The sequence below is a fragment of the Pituophis catenifer genome, unplaced genomic scaffold, assembly GCF_029215685.1.
Source record: "Pituophis catenifer annectens isolate HBS135680 unplaced genomic scaffold, rPitCat1.0.hap2 SCAF_16, whole genome shotgun sequence".
Classification (NCBI taxonomy): Eukaryota; Metazoa; Chordata; class Lepidosauria; order Squamata; family Colubridae; genus Pituophis; species Pituophis catenifer.
This window is the reverse complement of record NW_027256896.1, coordinates 19,403,831-19,429,558: the sequence shown is the minus strand read 5'-3', so window position 1 is coordinate 19,429,558 and position 25,728 is coordinate 19,403,831. Positions and strand designations below refer to the sequence as shown.

Below are 25,728 nucleotides of genomic sequence, written 5' to 3'. Positions count from 1 at the left end.
CCAAGAAATTTGGACCAAGCTCTAGGGAAGCCAAGAAGCGCTTGCCTGCCTATCATGCCGTGGGATGGACAATATTTGACTCAACTCTGAACTCTTGGAGTACTTTAAGAAGTATGCAAGAAGAACCTCATTGCCACGGAGGCATCCACAGGTAGCTCCAAAAAGTGAAGATGACCACCACAAACATACAATGCAAGCCTTCTCCTTTTTCTACATGTGTCAGATCTCCTGCACCAAACTTGGCTTCAGCCTCATCTCATTGGCATCTGAAGAATGTCCCAGGAGGCATGAGACAGACTTGCCACACAGACAATCATCGAGAATTGTGTTTGAGTTTTCAGCGCACCAGCTTTCCATGACATTTCATCACGGCTGCTACCGGTATCTTGAGTTATGAGCCCGTATCCCATTTGCATCCCCTGCCCCTTGTGCTCACAAGGGGTTACTCACCTGCTGTAATTGGGGACTGTCCCCGTTTCCTCATCTTTGTTGGTGACGGGATGGACTCTGGCACAAAACCACTCACACTTCCCCTGGTACATGGTGTCAAGGACGTGCAAGATCTCATCGCATCTCACGGACAGGGAGCAGCAGTCCAGGTGGCTGGAGATGCTGAGGTTCAGTCGGATGTAGAAGGAGTCACCGGAGGTGATCAGACCTTCTTCCATTTCTGAAAGCAGCTTCCGATAACCTAGAGCGGAAGGAACACAACCACAACCGGTTCCATGAAACTGCTTGGTCCTTAGGTCCCCCTCATTGGGTAGAAGCTTCACCCATCTTAAAATTGCCAAGTTTGAGAAACACTGGTTGAATTCCTACTGTGATTGTTCCACAGGTACAATTGTGCCCCTCCATCTTGTCAACTCAACATCAGAGGAATAGAATTACAGAGTTGGAAGGGATTTTGGAGGTCTTCTAGTCCAACCCCCAAGCAGGAGATCCCATTCCATTTCAGACAAATAGTTGTCCAATCTCTTCTTAAAAATCTCCAGGGATGAAGCACCGGAGGTGGTATTTAGCAGGTTCTGGAGAACTGGTAGCGGAAATTTTGAGTAGTTCAGAGAACTGGTAAATACCACCTCTGGCTGGCCCCGCCCTCATCTGATCCAGCTGATCAGGAGGGAATGGAGATTTTGCAGTATCCTTCCCCTGCCACGCCCACCAAGCCATGCCCACAGAACCGATAGTAAAAAAATTTGAATCCCACCACTGTGGAGCACCCACAGGCAAACTGTTCCGGTGCTTAATTGTCCTCACTGTCAGAAAAATTTCTCCTTAGTTCTAGGAAACATCCAATTCCCCATTGCACAATTATGAATTGGGGGGCAGAGGGATCAACTCTGGAAACCATCTCTACTACCAATTCTGCACCTCCAACTTTTAGGAGTGATCATGAAAATAAACAAGAACTCAGATTGTTGTTGTTTTTTTTTAAAAAAAGTGTAATGGATTATTCTGGCTTCCAAAAATCGATTAATCCTCCTGTCCTTTTATCCCCCCCCCAGATCCTAAAGATAAATAGACCTTCTCGTCCGAAGGTTTAAAAATGTGGTATCTCACCTTCATGATTTGGTTTGCAGTGCAATGTAACTGGTCCACTACATCGCTGAATTGTCCAGTGAATTTCCTCCTTGGTGCAAGTATCCAGGGGAACGCTCATATTTTCTCCTCGGATGCAGCCCTCCACCTGTTGATAGGAGCAGGGCTTTATTCTCCCTCCAGGCAATTAATTCTACTTACTAAATTACACAGCTAACACCTCCACCCTGGTCTTCAACCACAGTATAATGTGATTTGTTGTATAGATTTTTTCCCCTCCTTGAAGGGCACAGAATGAAGGGACAGTTGATGCCTCCAATATGAACCTTCCTTAAAAGGTGGTTTTTTTAAAGTTGAAAACTCTGCCCCGGGCAACTTAGACCTTGGTTACAGCAAGCAAGGAAGAAAAATAAGAAGAGTTCACTCATTCATCACTTCAAGGAAATGTGAAGGAGCATCCTTAGGGATGTTTGCAGGAATGACTAGGAAATTACGGGCGCCTCACCAGAAGCAGTTGGTACCCTTCCCGGAGGCCAGCTTTCTCCGCTGTGGAGTTGACCTTCACGGAGTGGACAAAGCTTCCTTTGATGTTCCCTCCCAGCAAACTGATCTCTGCGCTCAGAGTGTCCCCGTTAACGACAATCTGCTGGACGGCATGGAAGACGTTGTGGAGGCGTACAACGGAGGTCACCGAGGGACGGAATGGCCTGTGTCAACAAAAGAGGGACAAGTCCTTCTTGGCTTCTCAGATGGCTCGGAGAAAGGGCTGAGATTGGTGAGGGGGAGAACCAGCAGTTCCTAGGCTAAAGAGAACAGTTGCACCAATGTATCTCAGATGCTTGCCAAGGCCATCAAGAGATTAGCCAAGTATTCGCTCATTTAGAAGAGTAGGAGGAAAAATTCAAGGGTTTAAATTTTGGAACATAGCTATGGAGGAAGGCCCTGACTTCTTTGCATGCAACCAGCAATCCATCTGCTACGTTCACAGTTTCATTCTTGACAGCAATGCTGCGTCTCGCCTAACCCAACGTTGCATCTGAGGGTCTTTTTGCCAAAGTCAAGAGAGACAGCGGGAAATTTAGAAAGATGCGTGGGACTGAAAGCTACATTAGATGCTGCTCTTTGGAACCCCACCCGTCACAAGGCTGCTTCAAAAAGAGCCACAAGAAAAATTCAGAACAATTCTTAAAGCAGCTGGGACTTGAACAGCAAAAAAAAAGTTAATGCAATCACAAATAGAATTTGGCACAGTATTAAGTCAGACTCAGGATAACATACAGCAGGAAACGAAACAATGGCAACGGACTTCTGAAATATCTGGTGTGTGCAAAAAAGCTTTATGACCTTTCAAAATTTAGCTTGGATATCAGCATCGGGAACTTGCAAATCATTTCATTTCTTTTCCCTCCAAGCCAAGGGTCCCCAAACTTGGCAGCTTTAAGACTTGTGGACTTCAACTCCCAGAATTCTCCAGCCAGCTATGCAAGTCTTAAAGCTGCCAAGTTTGAAGACCTCTGCTCCAAGCTTTATTTCTCTCTATCTTTCTGAGCTAACATGAATTTATATGAACTATTGTATTCTTCGGAAGAATCGAAGTACAGTTTTTCCGGATGCTACCACGGATGATAATGAGGGGGTACCACATTCCCTATGTGACAACCTTTTGTGTGCATTTTACAGTAATCCCCCAGGCCCAAGTAAGTAGTAGGAAAATCAGCCAGTGCAACAAACACTTTATTTGAACATCTGAGAATTACTTCATTCCCAGCGTCATTCAGCTAAATTAAAGCAAATTCCTCCCAACACAAATTCCTCAGTCCTATCGCAAACCTTGGTCCAAACTGCCAAAGGGCTTTCTTGACAAACGTTCAGAAGTCCCAGATACAAAAATAAATACAAGACGTAGACGAAGAAGAAGACAAAGCTACCAATGTTGTTTTCCGGCAAAGCCCAAACGCTGTTGCTGGTCTGTTTTAAGCCTTATGGGAGGGGCCAATCATCTCTTGGCCTTACTCCCGAGTCGTCCCTTTTGCTTTATCTGCTCCTGCCTTCTGGCAGCCCTTCTCATACGTGCACTAGGAACAGGCTCATCCTGTTCCCCTGCCTCTCTACTGTCAGCCTCTGGAGACTCTGAAGTCTGCACCTCACTCCCCGATGGCCCTGGACCCATCTCTGCCTCCGACGCAGAGCCCTCATCCGGGCCTTCCCCAGCCTCCAGGACTGGCCCCTTGTCCTCCCCAGCCTCCTCACTGTCCGACTCCGCTGCCAGCTCTGCAGGCTGCTGGCGAACCACAACATCCCCCAGCAATGGTACAATCCAGTGGTGAAATTTGAACCGGTTTGCTACCGGTTCGCTGGCCACACATGCGTGCTGTGTGCGTGCCAAACACGTGCTGAGTGTGAATGCGCAGTGAACACCAAAAGGAGGCTTGGGAATTTAAGTAGAACAGTGAGGTGGGGGGATCAGTTGTGCCACGCGATTTAGGATTTCCTGCTTTCTAGCAAAGCTAAACCGCGCGGCACAGCTGATCGTTGAAAATACCGGTTCAGAGGAACTGGTAGCTTTTTTTTTTTTAAACTACCGATTCGCTTGAACTGGTAGTTTTTATCACTATCGGTTCACCTGAACCAGAGCGAACTGGTAGCATTTCACCGCAGCAGTTTTACAATTCCATTTTACTGAGTACCTAAAGCAGACTAAAAGTAACACCATACCTTTCCAGAGAGAACTTTCTGAAAATAGAATTGACTTGCTCCAGATCCAGCCCTTCAGAATGGTGGGAAGAGGAGGAGGAAGGTAATGAGGAATACCTGTCAGGGACATCATCTGGAAAAGGAAGTGTGGAATAAATAAATTTATGACATGGATGGATGGATATGGAGGAAAGAAAAATATCTTTCTTAAAGAAAGAATAACCAAGGGGGGGGGGAAATGGATTGAAATATAGACAGGACTTCATACATTTGCCTGGATGGATTATCTTTGGGTTATTAAAAAAAAATGGTAAATCAGTTTGTCTCTTGGTGATCTTCTCATGAACTTTATGGATCCATCCATGTTCCTTTCTAGACAGCAGCAAACTTCTGGCTGACCTTGTCTGGGTTCAGAAGTTGAAAGACCTTCTGGAAGAAAGCAGTTGGCATGCTACTTCTCTACTGTTGACAAAATCTTACATGAGGATGTCCCAAATGACCAGGAATATCCCATCAGGTAGGGACTGTGGATGGACAATTTGTTATTCTTCTGATAGGTCTTTACCTTTAAATTGGAGTATGAGTGGGCAGCATTTCAAACAGAGATTCTTCATAAAATCATAAGGTCCAGAAGTTCATCTCCATCCACCAGATGATGTTACTGTACTCAGAATGCTGGTCTTTAAAAAGAAGAACCTCTTCCAAACCTCTTACCTTCTAATTCCAGAGCATCACAGCCAAAACTGTCATCTTCTTCGGTCAAACTGGAATGAAGAAATACATACTGATCTCTCTCTCTCTCTTTCTCTCTCGCCACGATGTCTCGTTTGCACATCTTAATATCCCTCAGCAGGTAACTCCAAATCTTGGAGTCAGAACATCTCTGATGTAGGAAGTGGCCAGAGGTGGCCACAGAAGAGTGAGCAGGCGCCAAGAGAGACAGATGGTAGGTGAAGGGAAGGAGACAAAGATTGGAAAAGGTGCCACCACGAGTGGGACACAACCGGGTCACAAAACATTTCCTAAGAAAAGGAGACATCAGGCCCTGGGAAGGTGTTAATGATGTTTTCCAAAAAAAGAAAACCTGGCTCTTCTTATAATTTCCAGCTCTTGCCTATGAAATATTAAATTTGCTGCACAGATGGCCCCTAATATTATTTTGGAGCTATGTTGCTGTTATTATTACCATTATTATTCAAAAAGGAGAAGGGTTTTCAGATGATTGCAACAGTAAACTTGCATTGATCACTTTTTACCAAATGCAAGCTAACCCACTGGGACATTTTATTCCACACTCCCAGCCATATACCTCTGCCACAAGTGTGTGTGTGTGTTTCTTTTTGCTAATGTTAGCATCTGCACTAGATTTTCTAGCATGGCAAGGGAGGAATGCCTGACTATGTGGCTCAGTGGCTAAGACACTGAGCTTATCGATCAGAAAAGTCGGCAGTTTGGCGGTTTGAATCCCTAGTACAAGTCTCCTGCGTGAGCAGGTGGTTGGACTAAATGACCTCCAAGGTCCCTTCCAACTCTGTTACTGTTCCTAAACACCACCTTTGGAGGCAGTAGGAAAAAAAATGAAGGGACCTCCCGAGCGACCGCTTCCTTTATGACGTTGGAGGAGGCCGAACTACATGTTACACGCAACGCTCCCAATTTTTTTGAAAGGAAAAGAAGCTTCTAGAGGCTGTGACTGGAAGGAAAGGAGAAGGGATGTATATTAAATCTTTTTGGGTTCACTTTTTGTACTCGGAATGGCTCCTGCAGGGATCATAACTCCCCACAGAGAAGATGGATTACTGCTGTAGGAGTTGAGTATTATATACCAACACATTCGGTGTCCTCTTCCAGTCACGGCCACCTGAAACTGGCTGCTTTTTATTTCCAAACATCAGATGAATGTTACCTGCGCTTGTGAAGAAAGGTCTAATTCAGCTCTTAAAATTGTCCCAGTAAATCAGATCAAGGAACGCTCCACGGAGGTAGGAAAATATGGAATAAATGATCTTGCTTGCCTTGGATCATGTTATATCATCAGTAAAATCATATAATAAATGTTTTCCTCTTGCATGATGAGGGAAAGGGTTTCCATTGCATATTTTCATTTCGGATGAATAAAAACTTACAATCCCTATAGGCACGTTTGACAGCCCACCGTAGTTACATACTGTCTGGAATGGGTCGAGCATGGCCACTCTCTCCTGTGTCATCCTCCTGGTTATCAAACTTCACCTAAGTTACTTGTGATTGAATTTCCTGATTTTTTTTTTTTTAAAGGAAAGTTTAACATCAGCTACAGGGGTTTTAAATTGGCTCAAGGTAATGGAACTGAGAAAGGTTGTAATTGCCTTCAGGGCGGAGTGGAGAAATGACACCACAGCATCTCGCATTTGAGTTCCTCCTCAATCAGACCAAGATAGTTTCAGGAGGTAGGAACTGGGTTGGGGGAAAGGATCCAGGGAAATAAGGCTCAACATTTGTCTGCCTGGAGGCAGGAGGGGGCTGATGGGGGTTCGGAGGGGTTCAGGAGAACCTCTAGCTAAGATTCCGTGCAGTTCGGAGAACCCCCAAATCCCACTCCTGGATGGCCTCGCTCACCCCGCCCCTCCCAGAATCCCCACGTGGCCCATTTTGGATGCAGGTAAGTGCAGGGCATATGTGGAGGCTCAGGGAGGGTGAGAAACGGGCCTATCAGAAGTTTGGGGAGGCCGGAAATGGGCCCATTTCCAGCCTCCAGAGGGCCCCCGGAGCCTGGGGAGGCTGTTTTTGCCCCTCCCGGAGGCTCAAGAAAAGCCTCTGGAGACCGGGGAGGGCAAAAACACCCAGGCCCACGTCCACCCAGCAACCTGGCAGAGAACTCCTTGCTAATATTTTTGAAGCCCACTCCTGCTTGGAGGATAAATCTGGATGGTTTATTTATATAACCCAGTATTTGACCTGGGTGGGGACTATCGGTTTTAGACAGAACCCTGGAAAGGGAAGATGACTCAAAAGCAGAATGACAGTAGGTGGAGAAGAGATTGCACAGTGGTAAGTAAAGAAAGCTGAAAGAACTCTCATACATGATGGTGACCCCCAAACAAACCTTGGCAAGCATCATCCCCCAATTTTTGGTCTGTACCAATATACCCTCAGCATTTATTTATCTCTTACTTTCCCTGAAATGAGCTGTATGGGGTTCCAGCAACTGTATTGGGCTAAAAATGTCAAGGGCAAACCTGATTATTTATTTGGAGCAGCAGTGGGCAACTGTGCTCGAAATTTACAAGCTGTGGACTTCAACTCCTAGAATTTTATAACCTATGGACTTCAACTCCCAGAATTCCTTTTACAAGCTGTGGACTTCAATTCCTAGAATTTGGCAAGCTGTGGACTTCAGCTCCCAGAATTCCTGAGCCAGGCTGGCTCAGGAATTCTTGGAGTTAAAGTCCATAGGTCATAAGAGGCCATAATCCCCTACCCCTGATTTAGACTCCTCCTTTCCCTAAACATGCTAATCCATCCTCGTTATCTTAGAGGAATGAGGGGGAATATCCTTTTTTTTTTCTTGGAGGTGATCAGAATGACAGGAATTGGGTCATAGGTCAATGTGGGTTCTTCTCTGGGACTCCTTGGAAAAGAAGTCCATACGTCTTACATCTTAAAGTCACTGAGGTTGAGAAATACGGTTCTAACCTCTTCCTGTCCTCTCCCAACGATGGATTCATGAGATGGTTCCTACATTGGGGGTGAGTCCATACTCTGTTACTCCAGTTACTGGAGTAACTGGAGTAACTCCTCCAGTTACTCCAAGGAGCTGCTGAACCAGTTCTACAGAGGAATTATTGAGTCCTATTCTATTCTATTCTATTCTATTCTATTCTATTCTATTCTATTCTATTCTATTCTATTCTATTCTATTCTATTCTATTCTATTCTATTCTATTCTATTCTTCTTCAGAAGTACCATTATTCCTTCCACTGCTCACCACTATGAAAATGCATTCAGTGGGACAACTCTTCTGGACCCTGAACTAACTCTGTTCTCCCAACATTTTAATTTTTGCCCAAGTTTCCTGGTTCACATAGGCCCTTCCTTTCTCCCCCGTTGGCCAAGGGACATTTACCTTGAGTGAGGGACATCTTTGTTCCTTCGGAGGATGGAATCATTTCCTGGAGGCTCTGGAGTGGTGGACATAATGCTGGCGCAGCGATATCGCAGGGTTTGCTGGGTTTCAGAAGGGAAGGCCAAAAAAAAGAAAGAAAGAAAGAAAGAAAGAAAGAAAGAAAGAAAGAAAGAAAGAAAGAAAGAGAAATAAACAGAAATCATCAATGGTGCAATAATCACACCCATCTTGATGAGTTTCCTGCCTCAGAAGAAAACACACTTGTTTGTAAACAAATCAGTGCTTCTGCATCTACTAGCTTTAACACTTCATTCTATGGTTGTCGTGGAATGCAGTCTGGATTCCCAGGAGGGAGGGAGGGAGGGAGGGGCTGTACTCCAGAGGAGCAAGAGACAACACAGTTTGTGTGGGAGAAAGAGGATGAAGACAGCTCCTCCTCAATGGTTCCCACAGTATACGTTTAACGGGGCAAATAGTCTGCTTTAGTCTGGCAAGATTCCTGCCTGAAGGCGAGGAACAATAAAGAAATCTATTCAGAAGAATCGCAACATATCTTTCTTGGTTTTTTTGGACCCCCGATAGTTGTCCCACTGTTACGGCTTTCATCCACCGAGTCCTTTCATTCCATTCGGAATTAGGAACAGAATTTAGAATGGGGGCTGTAATGAAAAGCTGATAACCCGCTTTATAAGGGAAGTAGGAAAGAAATCATACGGAGCAAAAGGGGGGGGGGGTCGGTGAACGTGGGAATGAATGTATGGAGGAGCACGGATGCATAAATGCATTCCAAATATATCTGCAAGAAGCCCAGAGTGATACGGTAGCTGTTTCCACTGCACCCAAGTTGTGTGTGCAGTTTGCACATTAGGCAGAGTTGAATATTTCAACAGCTTCCTATTTCAATTCTTTTCCAGCAATGGCAAGCTTGTGATATCGTATCTGTTACGCGGAATATGGCAGTCTATTCATCTCTGAGCAGTGATTTACATAATAACTAATGGGTGGGGGGATTTTTTCCCCCTTCCTCCTTCTCCCCCAACGACTTCAATTTAAGACATGAAATCAGTTTCTCGGGTTCGCCCTAGAATGGGGGGGAGGGGGAAAAGATTATTTTAATTTATATTTATTTAATAGGATTGCAAGGCTCTGCCGTCTACAAGAGAGGCAGCTTAAGACGGTTTACAGCAGCACCGAGCAAGGAAAACAAACAGACAAGGCCTGTCAAACATTACAAACAGACGAAGAAATGGAACAAGTCTATCAAAACAATTTGAGCAATCGCCACGCACACTAAGAAAGGCTCCCTGGAATGGAGAAAAAAAAAAAATCAATCGGAAAACACAACAAGCAAATATGGGGCATGTATAATTAAAAGTGTTGTGAAAAGAAATATACACGAAGGCAACTGTGTGATATTTGCAAAGACTTCCGTTGTCATCAAATCTGCAGCCATTGAGTGGAGCTGATTCATAGAAATAGATTTTTTTTCTGGACCGAGACTTTGGGGAGTGATTTTAAGTGTCCCTCCTGCTGTTGACACCAGTCTGCAAACATGTGTGAGCTCTTGCAGAAAGACTGAGCCTGGTGTCCTTGGTGATATTTACAAGAAGAATTCACGAGATCTTTTCTCAGTCCAGAAAGTTGGATATGAAGCAGGGTCAGCTTGGCAACTCTGTGTCCCAAACTGAGAAAGTCGACTTAAAAATAATGGACGTTAGGGAACATTGCTAGGGACGCAGTGGCTCAGTGGTTAAGATGCTGAGCTTGTTGATCAGAAGGTCAGCAGTTCAGCAGTTCGAACCCCTAGTGCCGCGTAACGGGGTGAGCTCCAGTGATTTGTCCCAGCTTCTGCCAACCTAGCAGTTCGAAAGCATGTCAAAAATGCAAGTAGAAAAATAGGGACCACTTTTGGTGGGAAGGGAACAGCGTTCCGTGCGCCTTTGGCGTTTAGTCATGCCGGCCACATGACCACGGAGACGTCTTCGGACAGCGCTGGCTCTTCGGCTTAGAAATGGAGATGAGCATCACCCCTAGAGCTGGAAATGACTAGCACACATGTGCAGGGAAACCTTTACCTTTATCTTAGGGAGCTATAGAAAGGGGGTGGAGAGGGTCATTGGGGGGGAAAAAGCAAATTTGGAAGGTGGTTATTGTGATGGAATTTTTTTCCCCTGGATTTCCCGGGAGGGAGGGAGTGAATTCCAGAGGAGGAAAAGGCAACGTAGTTTAGATAGTTTGTGTGAGAGAAAAAGGATGAAGACAGCCCCTCCTCAATGGTTCCCAGAATAGGTGTCTATGGTGCAAGTTGTCTGCTTTAGTTTGGCAAGAGTTCCATCTACCGGTGAGAAATAGTAAAGAAATCTGCTTCAAAGAACCTCAATGTGTCTTTCTTGGTTTTGGGAAGCTGACATCAATCTTGCCAAACTAAAGCAGATGACTTGTGCCATAAAAATGTACTCTGGGAACTATTAGGGAGGAACCGTTCTCACCCTCTTTCTTTCACACCAACTATTTAAGCTGCGTTGCCTCTTGTTCCTCTGGAATGCAGCCCCGCCCTCCTGGGAATCCAGACAACATTCCATCAGAGACCCCCCCAGCATGTTACCTGGGAATTCTGGGAGTTGAAGTCCACCCATCTTAAAGTTGCTACGGTTAAGAAGAAACTTTGGTTTAGATTGGGTGTCCCTAAGTCTTGTCTAGCCTTGGGCGGGGCTTTGATTTGGAGTCAAAGCTGCCATCTTGATTTTTTTTTTTTGTGTGACCCAGCTGCCTGAAGAAACCATGAATCGTGGACTTCTCAGCAGCATCAATTCAGAGCAGAAATCTGGATGGCTTCGGGTCATCATCACACAACCAAGTGAAAAATAGTTCATTTCGCTGCCAGAAGCACCTGCTTAGAAAGCCTTTGGCCGAAGGTGTCTTTTATTCTTCGCCTAGGTTTTTTTTTATTATTATTAACACCTTTTTTTCCCTCTACTTTACTGATCTTGAAGAAACACATTCTTGGGCAATGAAATCTCACAGACAACTGCCAAAAGCCTACGATGTTTTTCTTTCTTTTCTTTTCAGGAAATGTCCAACCTTTGCAATGCAACCAGATAACGAAACCTTTCCCGTTTTGTCTCCTCGTGAACCTCTGTTGCAGTGGGGAAATAAAATCGGGAAAGATTCCTGGGAATATCTTCAGGGAAATACAAATTTAGAAGTTGGAAAGGTGATAGCCAGGGATGGGCGGGCTTCGAAAATTTTAGCAAGGGGTTCTCTGCCCAGTTGCTGGGTGGTTGTGGCCATGGTGGGTGTGGCCTAATCGGCCTCCTGTACCATGGCGGCGGAGGGAGGAGGGAAGCGTTTTTGCCCTCCCTGGGCTCCAGAGGTTTTCTTCGAGCCTCCGGGAGGGCAAAAACGGCCTCCCCAGGCTCCGGAGGCCCTCTGGGGGCCGAACTTCCAGTAGACCCATTTTTCACCCTCCCTGAGCCTCCGTGCATGCCTTGCACTTACCTGCATCCAAAACAGGCCACGTGGGGACTCTTGGGAGGGATGGGGCAGGGTGGGCGGGGCACAGAACTGCACAGAATCTTAGCTAGAGGTTCTCCCGAACCCCTGCAAACCTTCAGCAGCCCGCCCCTGGTGATATAGCAATTGTGTATGTGTTAAACAGAGCAAACTATTAACATTCATGCAGGGGGAAAGAAATCATATTCAAGAATTTACACAGCAGGTTGGGGGAAAACAACCCCTTCCATTTCTGGAATTGCAAACAGAGGAAGAAGGCACCCCATAACTGGGTAACAAGGAAAGACCAGGCTTTCAAATTCCTTACAATTTTGCTAACTTCGCAGCTGCCCGTGGAGCTGTTGATGGATACCGGTTGAGAAGATGCTTCAGAGTGGCTGGTCTCAATCTTCTCTTCACCGTGGCCTTGAAGAACTGGGTCATCCAACAGCAAAAGCGGAGATAGTCAGAGAGAAAGACAAGCAACCGAGTTGTTGGCTTTTGAGTTGTGCCGTACACATCATTTTATGCGAAGAAGACTTGCAATACCTTCTGCCTTTTTATGGGCAGTCCTGAACTTACAACAGTTCTTTTAGAGACCATACAGAGTTACTACGGCACTGTTCTGACCCAGCTCCCCAAACACGATAAACCCTCTGTAATCAATCAACAATTCCTTTATTAGGAGCAGCAGCAGCCCCGGCAAAAAGTCTCTCTCTCTCCCTCTCTCTCTCTCTCTCTCTCTCTCTCTCTCTCTCTCACTGCAGGCTAACAAGTCTGTCTGGCAGGGAGATGAATAGCTGTCTGCCACGTCTATTCATCTCCGCTCTCTGCCTTTTATTGCCAGAGCTAGAGTGGGGCTTCGCTAGCAGCAGTGGCTCTTCTGTCCCGAGGACCAGGCCATAGATTTCCACTGCTCTCCTCTCCTCTGCCTTCTGCGCATCCGAGCATCAGGCACTGGACCCAGCTGTTCCTCCTCCTCCTCATCAGCTACCTCCAGACCTGGGGGCTGTTGACTCTCCATCTGAGGGCTGATGGCCAGCCCAGGCTCTGACTCTGTCTCTCGCTCTCTCTGCCAGCTCCATTCCCTCTTCCCCCTCGGAGCTCCCAGGTTGCCTTGATGTTGACAACACTTGCACGATCCCCACCGTCACACGATCAAAATTCAGACCCTTGGCATCACGTGATCCCCTTTTGCGACCTTCTCAGAAGCAAAGTCGATGGGGAAGCTGGGTTCACTTAACAACAGTATTACTAACTTAACCTCTGCAGTGATTCACTTAACAACTTCACTTCACAAATGTTTCGCTTAGCAACAGAAAGGTGGGGGCTCAATTACGGTCGTACGTTGAGGACTACCTGTAATTGGGTCCCTTCCTTTGTTGATGTTTTCCTATCATATAACCGAGGAAATCTCTTCCAATTTCTTATCTACCTCTTTTTTTTTTTAAATTCAGAGACTGAGGATTTGAGACACATCTGAGTCGAAAAATATACAAGTCCTTCCGGAATTCACTGAAAATGAAACCTTGTTTTCGAAAGTTATTTCTGTTGCTCTTTAAACCTGCTTGCATTCTCTTCCTATAAAGCCTTTAATCTGTTTATCAGCAACCTCTTTCAGGCATTAAAAACATGACTGGTATCTGGTGGGATTTTCTCCGTGTTGCTCGGTAACTCAGTCAAGATCATGAGATTTTTTTTACACCCCCGCCCCAAAGGTTTAAATGTTAATTTTTATTTAACTTTTGTGGATTCTCTTGGTCTCCGTGGGCATCTTCGTTACCCTCCTATGATCCTCGGCTTGAATTGTAAACAAAAGTTTGCTTAGGGGTTTTTTTTTTTTTTTTGGTGTTGGAGAAGACTTCTGAGAATGCCAGGGAGGCCAAAAAAAACCCCCACAATTGGCTCGTTGGACAAATCGCCCCCAAGTTGTCACACGAGGCACAAATAACCCAGCTCAAATTATCCTACTTTGGACACCTTACGTGAAGAAGAAGGAGAAGGAGAAGGAGGAGGAGGAGAAGGAGAAGGAGAAGGAGAAGAAGAAGAAGAAGAAGAAGAAGAAGAAGAAGAAGAAGAAGAAGAAGAAGAAGAAGAAGAAGAAGAAGAAGAAGAAGAAGAAGAAGAAGAAGAAGAAGAAGAAGAAGAAGAAGAAGAAGAAGAAGAAGCACCAGCTCTGGAGAAGGTTCCCATGCTGGAAAAGGTGGAAGGAAAGAGATGAAGAGAACATCCAAAAGCAAGGAAGATAGATACAGTTACAGTGGTGATGGGACACTGTTGGAAGACCTGAAGGATCAGTTGTAGACAGAGCTTCCTGGAGAAGATCTATGTCAAACTCAAGGTCTGTGGACCAGATCCGGATGGCAGGGTGTTTAGATCTGGCTCGTGGGGCCTGCCTGGAAAGAGCAAAGGACTGGTCCCCAGTGCCTCTGCAAGCAAAAATGGAGCTCTGGGGGGGGGGAGGGAGGAGCTGTGTGCAGCCGCCCTGTGCCCCATTTTCGCTGGCAGAAGGCTATCAAAACAAACTAAAAACAAAACAAAAGGAGAAATGTTTCCCCTTTTGCATCTGAGCATGCAAGAAGGGACAGGAAAGGAGAAAGGGAAAGAGGAAAGACAAAAAGAAGGAAAGATGGAAGGAGGGCAAGGAAGGAAAAAGAAGGAAAGAGGAGAAGGAAGAAGAAAGGAGAATGAAGAGGGAGGGAAAAAGAAGAGAAGGGAGGAAGGAAGGAAGGAAGGAAGGAAGGAAGGAAGGAAGGAAGGAAGGAAGGAAGGAAGGAAGATTATAATGAGACTGAGGGAGGGTGTCAGGGAAGTCCGGCCTTAGCACTTGGCCACCACCTGTGCCCTCAACATGAGCCCCGTGTCATGCCCACCATATCCATGTCCCTGGCCACGCCCATGCCCCCCCTCTGGCCCTCCAAGGTCAAGCACTCTGATGCGGCCCTCCATGAAATTGAGTTCGACACCCCTGATCTATGTGATTGCATTCATGCATGAGCTAGACAAGACTTATGGAAGATTGTTTTCTGCAGCAAGGTTATTATAAGCACAACGATGGAAAGACTTTCAAAATACCCACAATGGAGAAGACCTGAACTGGGTCAATCTACAGCTTTGATGGGAACCTTCCAGCTAGAAGAAGGGGAACTAAATATTGTCTCAATCACCTGCCCATTTCAAGTGCTGCTTGAAAGCGTTTACTGTCAGAAAGAGGAGGATGAGTTTTTTTTTTTTTTAAATCTTTTGGGAAACCGGAAACTGTTCGTTTGGAACAAAGGCAAGAACTTAAACGTTAAGGAGGCATCTGAAAAGCCAACAAGTACAAGAACATGAGTTTTTGTTCCTCTGACCTTGGAAATCTGGCGTCCGATTCGTACCGAGGGGAGATTTTGTTCTTGGAGGCTGAAAGAGAGCAAGAAATCCATCTGAAATGAGGATGTGTGTTCACATTCCCCATAGAACAACACCTCGTACACTTTGCCCATGGTAAGCAATGAATTTGCGCCCCTCCTCTGGAACGGGAGCATCCGTCTTCTAATTATAAGATCACTCTGGTGTTTTGGAAAACTAATTGCACTATTACGGATTTAAGAAGAAAACACCAAGGAAACATGAGATAGGAGGAAGAGATGTGGTAGAATTTACAAAACTCTTAAGGGGACACCCGAACGTGGCAAGAAATCTAAGGATCACTAAGGATCACTAAGGTTAGGGCTGAATAGGACCTTGAAGGTCTTCAGGTCCAAACAGGAATTAAACAAATGGTCCTAAATTGAGGACTACTGGAAGGTGGTATCCAGATCATGCAGTCCAGCCCTCTGCAGTGAGCTGGAAACCGTTTGAACCATGCATGAAAGCTGACTATCTAATCCAAAGACTTTCCTCCAGCCATCCCCAGCCCCACGTGGATCGTACCTGGAAGCCCTTAATGTTTAATCTTCTCCTAAACTGGGGTGGATCCAAGGGGAAGAATTTGCTGTCTTCAGGAGACTCTTCAGAAGTTGAAGAGTCATCTGCCTCTTGGCCATTAGTTTTGGGTCTGGAGGTTTCCAGCATCTGAGATATCACAGTGAATGGCAAATTCCGTGGTAAACTCTGGAAGAAAGAAGAGGATGGGCTTTAAAAACGGGCAAGTTCCATCTAGAACATTAGAACAAAAGGGTTGGAAGGGACCTTAGAGATCTTCTAGTCCATCCCTCTGCTCAAGACCCTATAGCATTCCAGACATGTGACTGTCCAATCTTTTCTTGAAAACCTCCAGTGATGGAGCATCCACAATCTCTGGAAGTAAGTCATCCCATTGATTAATTGAATTCATCTAGGACGGTGATGGCGAACCTATGGCACGCGTGCCACAGGTGGCACACGGTCCCATATCCGTGGGCACGCAAGTGTTGCCCTAACTCAGTTCCAGCGTGCATGCGTGCGCCGGCCAGCTGATTTCCAGGCCTTCCGGTCCCACTGGAAGTTGGGAAATGGGCCGTTTCCAGTCTCCAGGTGGGTGGGGAAGGCTGTTTTTTGCCCTCCCCAGGCTCCAAGAAAGCCTCTGGAGCCTGGGGAGGGCAAAAAAACGGGCCTACCTGGCCCACCGTGTCATCACATGCCAAAAGCGGGGAAAGCACAGGGGAGTCATGCACACATGCACGGGGGGGACGCGTTGAATTGTGGGTGTGGGCACGCACACGCGCAATCCCCCCGCTCTCCCCCTGCTTTTGGCACGCAACAGCAAAAAGGTTAGCCATCACTGATCTAGGACATTGATCAAGAACTGAGCCTTTAAAGTGGACCTCCTCAACTTTCACCGGATGTCTTCTGACTTGGGACACATAAAGCAACAGCAGCGGAGGTAGAGCTACCTGGTCATAACCGTTGTCCTTTGAAAGACGTCTGAGTTTACATTCCAGGTTGATGATACTCGCTTCCTTCCGGACCATTTCAATCCTAAGGTCATTGTTTTTTTCCTCCAGTTCCCGAATCTGTTTCCGGTGTTTGTCTTTCTCGATCAGGCACTGGGAATACTGGATTTGGGCCTCGTCCCGGGAGTGGAATGCCTCCAAAGAGAAAACAACACCAAGAGTTCAACACCATGAAAAAGCTGCTGAAGGACTTAAGATCATCATTTCCCCTTCAGATAGGAAGCCCTCCATCCATCAAGTGGTTTGAACCAACTACGTCCCATCCCAGGCCCACGGGCATTAATGATTTTTTAATATTTGTGCCTTGTTTCATTTTGCTCTTTTGTATGTGTGTATATTTAAAGATGTGACCTGCTACGAGTGTTCTAGGGAACGAAAAGGGAGTTGGCTCAAACAATAGAATGTAAACATTGGGTTTCCGCCACCCAAACCTCCCCAGCATTTGCTGCCAGAGGTTCCTCAGGTATTTTCAAGCACCTGATCTCGCTCCTTCTCCACCTCTTCCAGCTGTAGCATAACCGTGTTCATGCGGTGTTTGTACATCTCACAGTCTTTCCCCAGAGTCGAGCATTTTAACTCCAGTTCTTGTTTCTCTTCAAGGTACTACAAGGAAATAAACGCAGATGAGGGTCCATCGAGATCCAGTCTGACCCAAAAAGTAGAACTCCACTCTGCAAGCTACAGTTTCACCTTGATAGCTTGCAAAAGGGAGGAGGGTTTGAGAAGATGTTGCTGTTTAGTCCGCCAGTGGCTGCGGAGCTGGCAGCAGAGTCAGACAGTGAGGAGGCTGGGGAGGAACATGGGCCAGTCCTGGAGTCTGGGGAAGGCTCGGACGAGGACTCTGCATCGGAGGCAGAGATGGGGCCAGGGCCACCTGGGAGTTATGTCTAGACTCCGGAGCCTCTAGAGTCTGACGTCAGTGAGGCAGAGGAACAGGAGGAGCCTGTTCCCAGTGTGCGCATGCGCAGAGCTGCCAGAAGGCAATAACAGTTAAGACAAAAGGGGCGACTCGGGAGTAAGGCTTGGAGGTGATTGGTCCCTCCCATAAGACATAAAGGAGGAGCAAAGGGACATGAGCCTTTGTAGGAAGCAACTTTGTTCGTTCTGGTCGGTTTAAATTCTGAAGCTCCGTTTTGACTCTGCGCTCCGTGTGGCTTTGCCAATTAGGTTTTTGGCAGTGTGTCAAGGGAGATAAAGGTGGGTGCTTATCAGCCTCATCCCGAAAGACTGTGGCATTTTACCTTATCTCGGAGGTCTTCCGCATGACGGATCTCTTCCTGGAGATTAAAGATCTTATTGACCAACTCTTGGCGATCCTCAAGAGCTTCTTTGCGGTCGTGTTCTAGGATATCCAAAATGGCTTTGTCAGAATCTGGCAATCTTGGCTTCCCAGCCTGTAGTAAAGAAGCAGGAACAGGTAGAGATTGAGTGGGAAGTATACTTCCCAAAGGAAAGTATACTGCAAAATCCCCATTCCTACCCCACTCCAGTTGAAGGATATGGCAAAATTATTGTTATTATTATTGTTTTTAATCATGGGGCCAAATTTATATATATCTTTTTAATTGTATTTTAATGTTTGCAGTTTATGCTTTTACTTGGCTGTTCACCACCCTGAGTCCTCAGGGAGAAGGGCGGTATACAAATTTAAAAATAAATAAATAAATAAAATCTCTATTCCCTCCCCACGCCTGGGGGAAGGACACTTCAAAATTTCCATTCCCACCCCACTCTGGGACCAGCCAGAGGTGGTATTTACCGGTTCTCCAAACTACTCAAAATTTCCACTACCGGTTCTACAGAACCTGTCAGAACCTGCTGAATAGCACCCCTGTTGTCCAACCTTTAAATAGAAAGGCGGGACTTACTCTCAAGGAAACCTCTAAAATGACAACATCCTATCTTTTATGGCCCCCACGGGCGACCTTCTACGTCTGCTCCAATTAGTTCCTGCTTTATTTCTCCGCTGCTTTATACCCAACCAGTGATTCAATTCAAGTTAGTCAAGCTAACACTTTCCATCTACCTAATTATTATTTTCAACGCATCTCCTGGGAAGACTGACAGTTGGCAGAAGGGAGAGTGAAAAGGCTGTGTTGGTGACAATATGGCGGAACGGGGATGTTGTTGAACTTCTGCACCCTCAGATCAGTGGGGGGGATTGTTTCTAACTCAGGAGGCGGTCTCCATGTGGCCATCTCTTTTTCCTTAAGAAGAATCTGTGAGTCCTGCCCAGCAAAGCAATAATTCTGCTTCTCTCCTATTCTTATCCAACTTTCTGATTCTTGCCAAACTGTTCTGACTCGGCTCCCAAACACGACAAACCCTCTGTAGTTAAATAAATGTTCTCTTTATTAGAAGCGCCAGCAGCCCCAGCAAAAAGTCTCTCTCTATCTCACCGCAGGCTAACAAGTCTGTCCGGCAGGGAGATGAATAGTTGTCTGCCACACCTATTCATCTCTGCCCCCTGTCTTTGATCCCCAGAGCTAGGGTGGGGCTTCGCTAGCAGCGGTGGCTCTTCCATCCCAAGGATCAGCCCATAGATTTCCACTGCTCTCCTCTCCTCTCCCTTCTGTGCATCTGCGTGCCAGCTGTTCCTCCTCTTGCTCATCAGCCACCTCCAGACCTGGGGGCTGTTGACTCTCCATCTGAGGGCTGATGGGCGGCCCAGGCTCTGTCTCTCTCTCTCTCTCTGCCAGCTCCGTTCCCTCTTCCCACTCTCAGATTGCCTTGATGCTGACCCTGACTTCCACGCCACCTCCTTATCGGATTCAGCTGCTGGATAGGCAGGTTGCTGACAACACAAACTCTGCACTCAGGTCAATGGTAGCTTGCAGCTAGCAGAAATCTGGGTTAGGGTTGGGTTAAGGTTGACTGTCCTTCCCAATTCCTGTATTCACCTATCCTAAGTTGCAAAGCTATATCGTAGATAATCAGATATTAGCCAGAAAAAAGAAACGGTCACCTGGATTATAGACTGCAGCTCCTGAATTTTGGTCTTCAGCATCTCGTTCTCATGCTCCAGTTCCAAAACTTGTTCTTTCTTCGGCCGGTTTTCGATATCGTTTTTGAGTTTCAGAGACTGGTTCCTCTCCAGCTTGCATTCTTCCTCCATTTTATTCAACTTGTGTTTCAGCTTGTCGATCTAAGGTAGCCCCACAGAGAGCCAAGATAAACAAAGAGGTATAAGTCATCAAGTACGCCCTGTCTTCAGAAGAAATCCTTGCTCCATATGGTGTCATCAACAGCCTCGGTTCCATCTGTTGAGATGGACTCCAAATCGAATTCCCTAAGCCATCCCCGGTGCTTTCAAGCCAGAATGAAGGACTCTGGTTAATTTTCTATAAGACATATTGCAGAGACAGAAATAATGACTCCAACAACAGTTTTGTTAGTGAAGAGCAAGCGGGAGAAACAACAGAGTCAATTTAAAGCTGTTTCAGACATTACTTAACAGGGCTAAGAATGCAGGAGAGACCCCAAGCACGCCATTAGTAGCTAGATGAAGCTTTTCATCCTAGAGTTCTTCCAAGTTAACTTTCACAATCAAGCACGGAGACAACAATTCTCAGAATTCCCAGGTGCTGAAATCCAAGCCATCTGGGTGTCCACCAGCTGTGAAAAATTCTAGTTTCTAGTCTAGAAGGTCGTATTCTATTCAGTTGCTGTTGAACACTATTTCCGAAGATCTCTAACCATTGGTTATGTTGGTTTGAGATTATGTTGGTCCAGGCCATCAAAGAACATGGTGGCTGGACACCATCAAAGCTGACCCCAGCCAGGACGTAGAACAACTCAAAGAAGTAGTACAGGGGAGAAGATGTGGAGAGACCTGGCTGATAGAATCACCAAGAGTTGGACATGATTAAATGAATAACATCATCATCATTATAAATTTGGAGAGCTGCAGGTTTCTTGCTACTGCCTCCTACATGATGTCCTCAAATCTGGCCTGTCAACCCATTCATTCAAGGATGCCATTTAAATCACAAAGTGCTTTATTTGTTTGAGGTTGATATATGAATCAAATACTGGTGATTTGTTAAAAACATGGACTCAGGGCCACGAATGAAATGATCACCTAATGCAAAGGGGGAATCCAATGTTCCTCTCACCTGGAGCTGAAGGTCTCGGCTTCTCATCACGGCCATGTTCTTCTCTTCACTGAGCTGGGCATACCTCATCGCCAGGTTGTAGTTCTCATCCTTCACCTTGATCAGCTCGTCGTTGTAATTGTTCCTCTCGTCTTTCATTTTGTTGTATCTCTCCTGGAACGTGAGCAGCTCGATCTTGTTGAGCTTCAGCTGCTTCCTCTCATCTTCCATCTGACGAGATTTGGCCAAGAGCTCACAGCGCTGAGCGTCCTTCGTCTTGACTTGCTGCTGCAGCTTTATGATCTCATTCATCAGAAAGTGAGTAAGACCCTCGTGTCCCTCTTCTACTACGATGAAAACAGAGAAAGAAACTAGCACAACGTAAGTCATCACAACAGGTTGATGGTGGTGAGTAGCGGTAGGGGTTCAATCGATCAACATGGGGCTAAACACTCTGATCTAAACAAACTGTAGATCAGGGGTGTCACACTCAAGGCCCATGGGCCAGATCCGGCCTGCAGGGTGCTTAGATCTGGCCCACGGGACTGCCCTGGAAACAGGAAAGGACTGGCCGGCAGTGCCTCTGCCAACAAAAACAGAGCTCAGGATCTCCCAGGCTCCATTTTCAGCAGTGACGGCCTCCTGCAGCCTACTGCCAGCAAAAATGGAGCTTGTGAGGGCTGCGCGGGGCCCTCCGGGACTCCATTTTCACTGGCAGAGGGCTGAAGAAGGTGGTCACAGCTGAAAACGGAGCCTCAATGAGTGACGTCAAGCTGGCCACACCCACCCTGCCCCTGCCCCCCAGCCATCACTGTCTTATATTGATTGTATGGAACAACAGACTCCTCCAGTAGTGAACCCCACTTACCAACGATAGTGGAAAAACGCCGTGTAGGCTCCTTTCCTGTCACTAACTTGTAGAGTTCAGGATAGTAAAATTCAAGGCTCTCCAAGAAAACCACATAGCCCCTCTCTCCCTTTGTATGGAGGATGTCCAGGAGGCGACCTACAGCAAGGACAAACATTGGTCTGGCTACTAAAATTGAGAATTTCACTTTTCACAACCAAAATTACGAACGGGATAAGACGACGCAAAAGTGGCACAAGAAGAATGGCTGCAGCTGTATAACACGTGAATATGTATGTATGTATGTATGTATGTATGTATGTATGTATATTTGAAATGCAGGCTGCGAAATTACCTTTCCCAACACTAGCCAAAACAACTCCAAAGAATACACCATTTTAAAAAAATAATTCTGAAGAATATCAAGGCAAGACAGAACAAGCCTTATGCATAACATTTAGCAGAACCGATGCTCTGCATATAAACCTTCCGGAATTTAATACCATTTGTTTAAACACCAAATTGATATGCTGTCCTTCTGCTAAAAATTAACATTTAAGGTGGCTTTTACAGTTTCCAAGAATAAAATAAAGGCAATTGTAATAAAACCTGAATGATAAACTAATTGACCTTTAAAGGCTTAGCTAAAGAGAGAATAAGTACTGGGTCTCCAAGGAAGGCTGGTGAAGCAGTCTGAAACTCTTACTCTGTGGAGCTCAATCTCTCCAACTTGTGGTTTTGTTTTTTTCCCCACCAGGCTGGTTAAGATTACAACATTATACATTGTGCTGCTAATATTTCTGGAGATAGCTGGTTTGGTATAGTGCCATGATGACAAACCTATGTCATGCGTGTCATAGGTAGCAGGCAGAGCCCTCTCTGCAGGCACGCCAGCCGTCGCCCCAGCCGAGCTCCATCGCACGTCTCCCGCTGGCCAGCTGGTCTTCGGATCTCTGCATGCATGGGGGATGGGGCACATGCACAGGGGTGTGTGTGCAGGTTGAGGCAGGAGGCTTTCTAGGCCCAAAACGAGGTCTCCTCCCGGTGCCCTGTTTTGGGCCTGGAAATCCTCCTGCACCAACCTGCAAAGCCAAAACAGGGCCCCCCAGTGCCCCATTTTGTGCCTGGAAAACCTGCACCAACCTGGAAACCAAAATAGGCCCCCCCAGCGCCCCATTTTGGGTCTGGAAAACCTGCACCAACCTGGAAGCCAAAACGGGGCGCAGTGGGGTGGGACGCATGTGTGGTGGGGCAGGGCACATGCACAGGGCGGGGCACATGTGCGGGAGGTGCTAGCATTGCATTTTGGGAGTTCAAGCACACATGCATGCTTTGGCTCGTGTGTGCACACACTTTGGGCACTCGGTGCCAAAAAGGTTAACCATCACTGATATAATGGTTACTTGGTGCTCTCCCTGAGCTTGGTGATTCGTCTTACCAGCTCGGTTGATTTTGGAGAGGAGCATCGGGGAGTTGAGGACCTCATCTTCATCTTGCTCATCCAAGACTTTGCACTGGCGCAAGTACGGGGTCAGCTTGGCGGGGTTGATGTAACGGGTCAACATATGACGATTGCATTCGACGTTCTCCCACAGAGCTTCCTCTTCATCCTTCAGGGTTTCGAGGCACTCGTCCATTTTTCCACGCTTCTGCCTAAAAGAAGATGTAGAGAAAAGGAAGGACAGTTTTGGTCCAGAAGAAGGTCCTTCCTGTCAATGACTACTTCAGCTTCAACCGTGATAATACACGGGCAAACAATAGATACAAACTCAAGGTAAACCGCTGCAAACTTGATTGCAGAAAATACGACTTCATCAACAGAGTGGTCAATGCCTGGAATGCACTACCTGACTCTGGTTTCTTCCCCAAACCCCCAAAACTTTAACCTTAGACTATCTACTGTGGACCTCACCCCATTCCTAAGAGGTCTGTAAGGGACATGCATAAGCGCACCAGTGTGCCTTCTGTCCCTGTCCTACTGTCCCCATTTATTCGTACCCATTTCCTGTATTCATATCCATGTTTATACTTATACCTGTTATCACGTACATGTTTGACAAACTAACTAACTAAAATAAAATAAATAAAATATCTTGTCCAGAAGAAGGCTTATGAAAAAAGAATTGACCGAGCGTAACTTGCATTGAATTTAATGCAGGTAGTCCTCGACGTACGACCACAACTGAGCCCGCGTTACTAACTGAACAGCTGCAAAGATTCACTAAATAATTGTGGCAAGGAAGATGTGTAAGGTGGGGCAAAACTCACTTAACAACCATCTCGCTGATGTCCAAGTATGATTAAACACACAAGGAATTTGTCTCTAGTGCAGAAGCTCTCAGTGTACATGCAAACCAACAGAGTAATCATCATCATCATCATAATACTAATAAGAAGGGTTAGTAGAGAAGGTGAAAAGGATATTAGAACATTAGAACTTCCTCTTAAATTGTCTCTCACAGTCAATTCTTCCTGGCACCGCTCTGACAGTCTGTCTATATACAGGTGCAGGAATCCCCCCCCTCCCAGAAATAAAACAGGCCAGCAACTCACACTTGCTTGCAGCGAGCACCGTGTTGGCATTTACACAGAGGAGAAAAAAAGAATCATGAAGATAAGTGAATGGAGGCAAGGAAGATCACCGAGGGCCAAAGAAAATATATTCACTGTTGATGCAGCTGTGGTCATAAGCATTGGGGAGGTGATGCTAAGCAGCCTCGCGCCAGCCCTGTAGTTGTTACAAATAAGTGAAACGTAAGACAGAGTAATTATAGCTGGTGCTGACATCCATTCCAGGAGAAAGCCCATCTCACCGTCAGCTGGTTATCTTACAAAATCCACCACACTTTTTTTTTTTTTTGCAAATTATTAATAGCTATTTTCCCCCTCCCCCACAGGACGGCTGTTTTCTTTGGATCGATGCCCCAACGAGCCAGAATTGATTGGATCTGAGTATTGGCTTCTATATTGTCCTAGCCACAAACACAGGGGTTAACTAACGACAGGGCTGCAGAGCCAGCCATCTGTTGTTTATCCAGCAAACCATGGCTTATAATAAAGGACGGCCCATTTGCGGCTTTAGATGAATGATGAATTATGGAAGGTTTTTGCATCCACGGGGGGTTGAATGTTGGCTGCTGGAAGCTGTGATGATCGAAATAATGCAGGCATGAGGCTAAGTGAGGGCTTAGCAGAAACCTGTCCCAGAGAGTAAGACGAGACGTGCAATGTCTCCTTATGGTTGTTTAACATAGTCATGGGTAAATGTAAAAGAAATGTTGCGATGCCAGATTGGGGATGTAAATGGAAGGGTTGTTTGTATGCCACGATACTACGTTTGGGCTTGAAAATTAGAATGTTTTGTAGTGAGTGTACAGAAAGCAATCGCAATTTGAGCCCAAATTTTCTGTTGCTAAGCGAGACAGTTGTTCAGTGAGTTTTGCCTCATTTTATGAGCTTTCTTGCCCCGTCGTTGTTTTTTATATAAAAAGTTTTTTTATTTTTCAGTGACAAAGATAAACATTCTATCTTTCCTTATGCAGTGTGTCATCTGGGTACAAACCAGTGGTGATATGTAAAATTTGTTACTACTGGTTCTGTGGGAGTGGCTTGGGGGAGGGGTAATGTGACTGAGTGGGCGTGGCCAACTTTTCTTTTTTTCTTTTACTTTTAAAACGGCCGAAGAGGTTGCAGAAAAAATGTTTTTAAAAGAAAAAAAAAAAGCCTCTGACGATCAGGCAACTCAGCTGAGATCGTCAGAGGCTTTTTTTTTTTAATACTTTTAAAAGCATTTTTTCAGCCGAAGAGGTTGTAGAAAAAATGCTTTTAAAAATAAAAAAAAAGGCCTCTGATGATTGCGCGGCTCAGCTGGGCATGGGGGGTGGGGGCGCAGGGATGTTTGCTACTGGTTCTCCGAACCTCCCGCAGCCATCGCTACCAGATCGGGAGCATTTCATCCCTGGTACAAACTCTCTGTGCAACATCTTTCACCATTTGCCACATCATTCACATTCATATTCACATTATTTCTCTAAACTTAA

The 25,728-nt window shown here is 46.0% G+C and overlaps 1 protein-coding gene across 1 annotated transcript in view; it reads right to left on the bottom strand.

Moving 5' to 3' along the window:
- CARD11 (caspase recruitment domain family member 11) overlaps positions 1-24,341 on the bottom strand; it is a 39,589-nt gene extending 15,248 nt beyond the window's left edge. Inside the window, exons 1-17 of the mRNA XM_070954840.1 lie at positions 24,242-24,341; positions 23,127-23,341; positions 21,710-21,847; positions 20,863-21,188; positions 19,713-19,892; positions 17,989-18,141; positions 17,225-17,350; positions 16,688-16,882; positions 15,747-15,926; positions 15,182-15,233; positions 12,160-12,266; positions 8,340-8,440; positions 4,948-4,997; positions 4,255-4,366; positions 2,045-2,246; positions 1,561-1,687; positions 451-691 (exon numbers count right to left, since the gene is read on the bottom strand). Coding sequence (XP_070810941.1) covers positions 451-691; positions 1,561-1,687; positions 2,045-2,246; positions 4,255-4,366; positions 4,948-4,997; positions 8,340-8,440; positions 12,160-12,266; positions 15,182-15,233; positions 15,747-15,926; positions 16,688-16,882; positions 17,225-17,350; positions 17,989-18,141; positions 19,713-19,892; positions 20,863-21,188; positions 21,710-21,847; positions 23,127-23,325 — 2,489 coding nt within the window. The 5' untranslated portion in view covers positions 23,326-23,341; positions 24,242-24,341. The remainder of the gene's footprint in view (positions 1-450; positions 692-1,560; positions 1,688-2,044; positions 2,247-4,254; positions 4,367-4,947; positions 4,998-8,339; positions 8,441-12,159; positions 12,267-15,181; positions 15,234-15,746; positions 15,927-16,687; positions 16,883-17,224; positions 17,351-17,988; positions 18,142-19,712; positions 19,893-20,862; positions 21,189-21,709; positions 21,848-23,126; positions 23,342-24,241) is intronic.
- Positions 24,342-25,728: the final 1,387 nt, after the last annotated feature.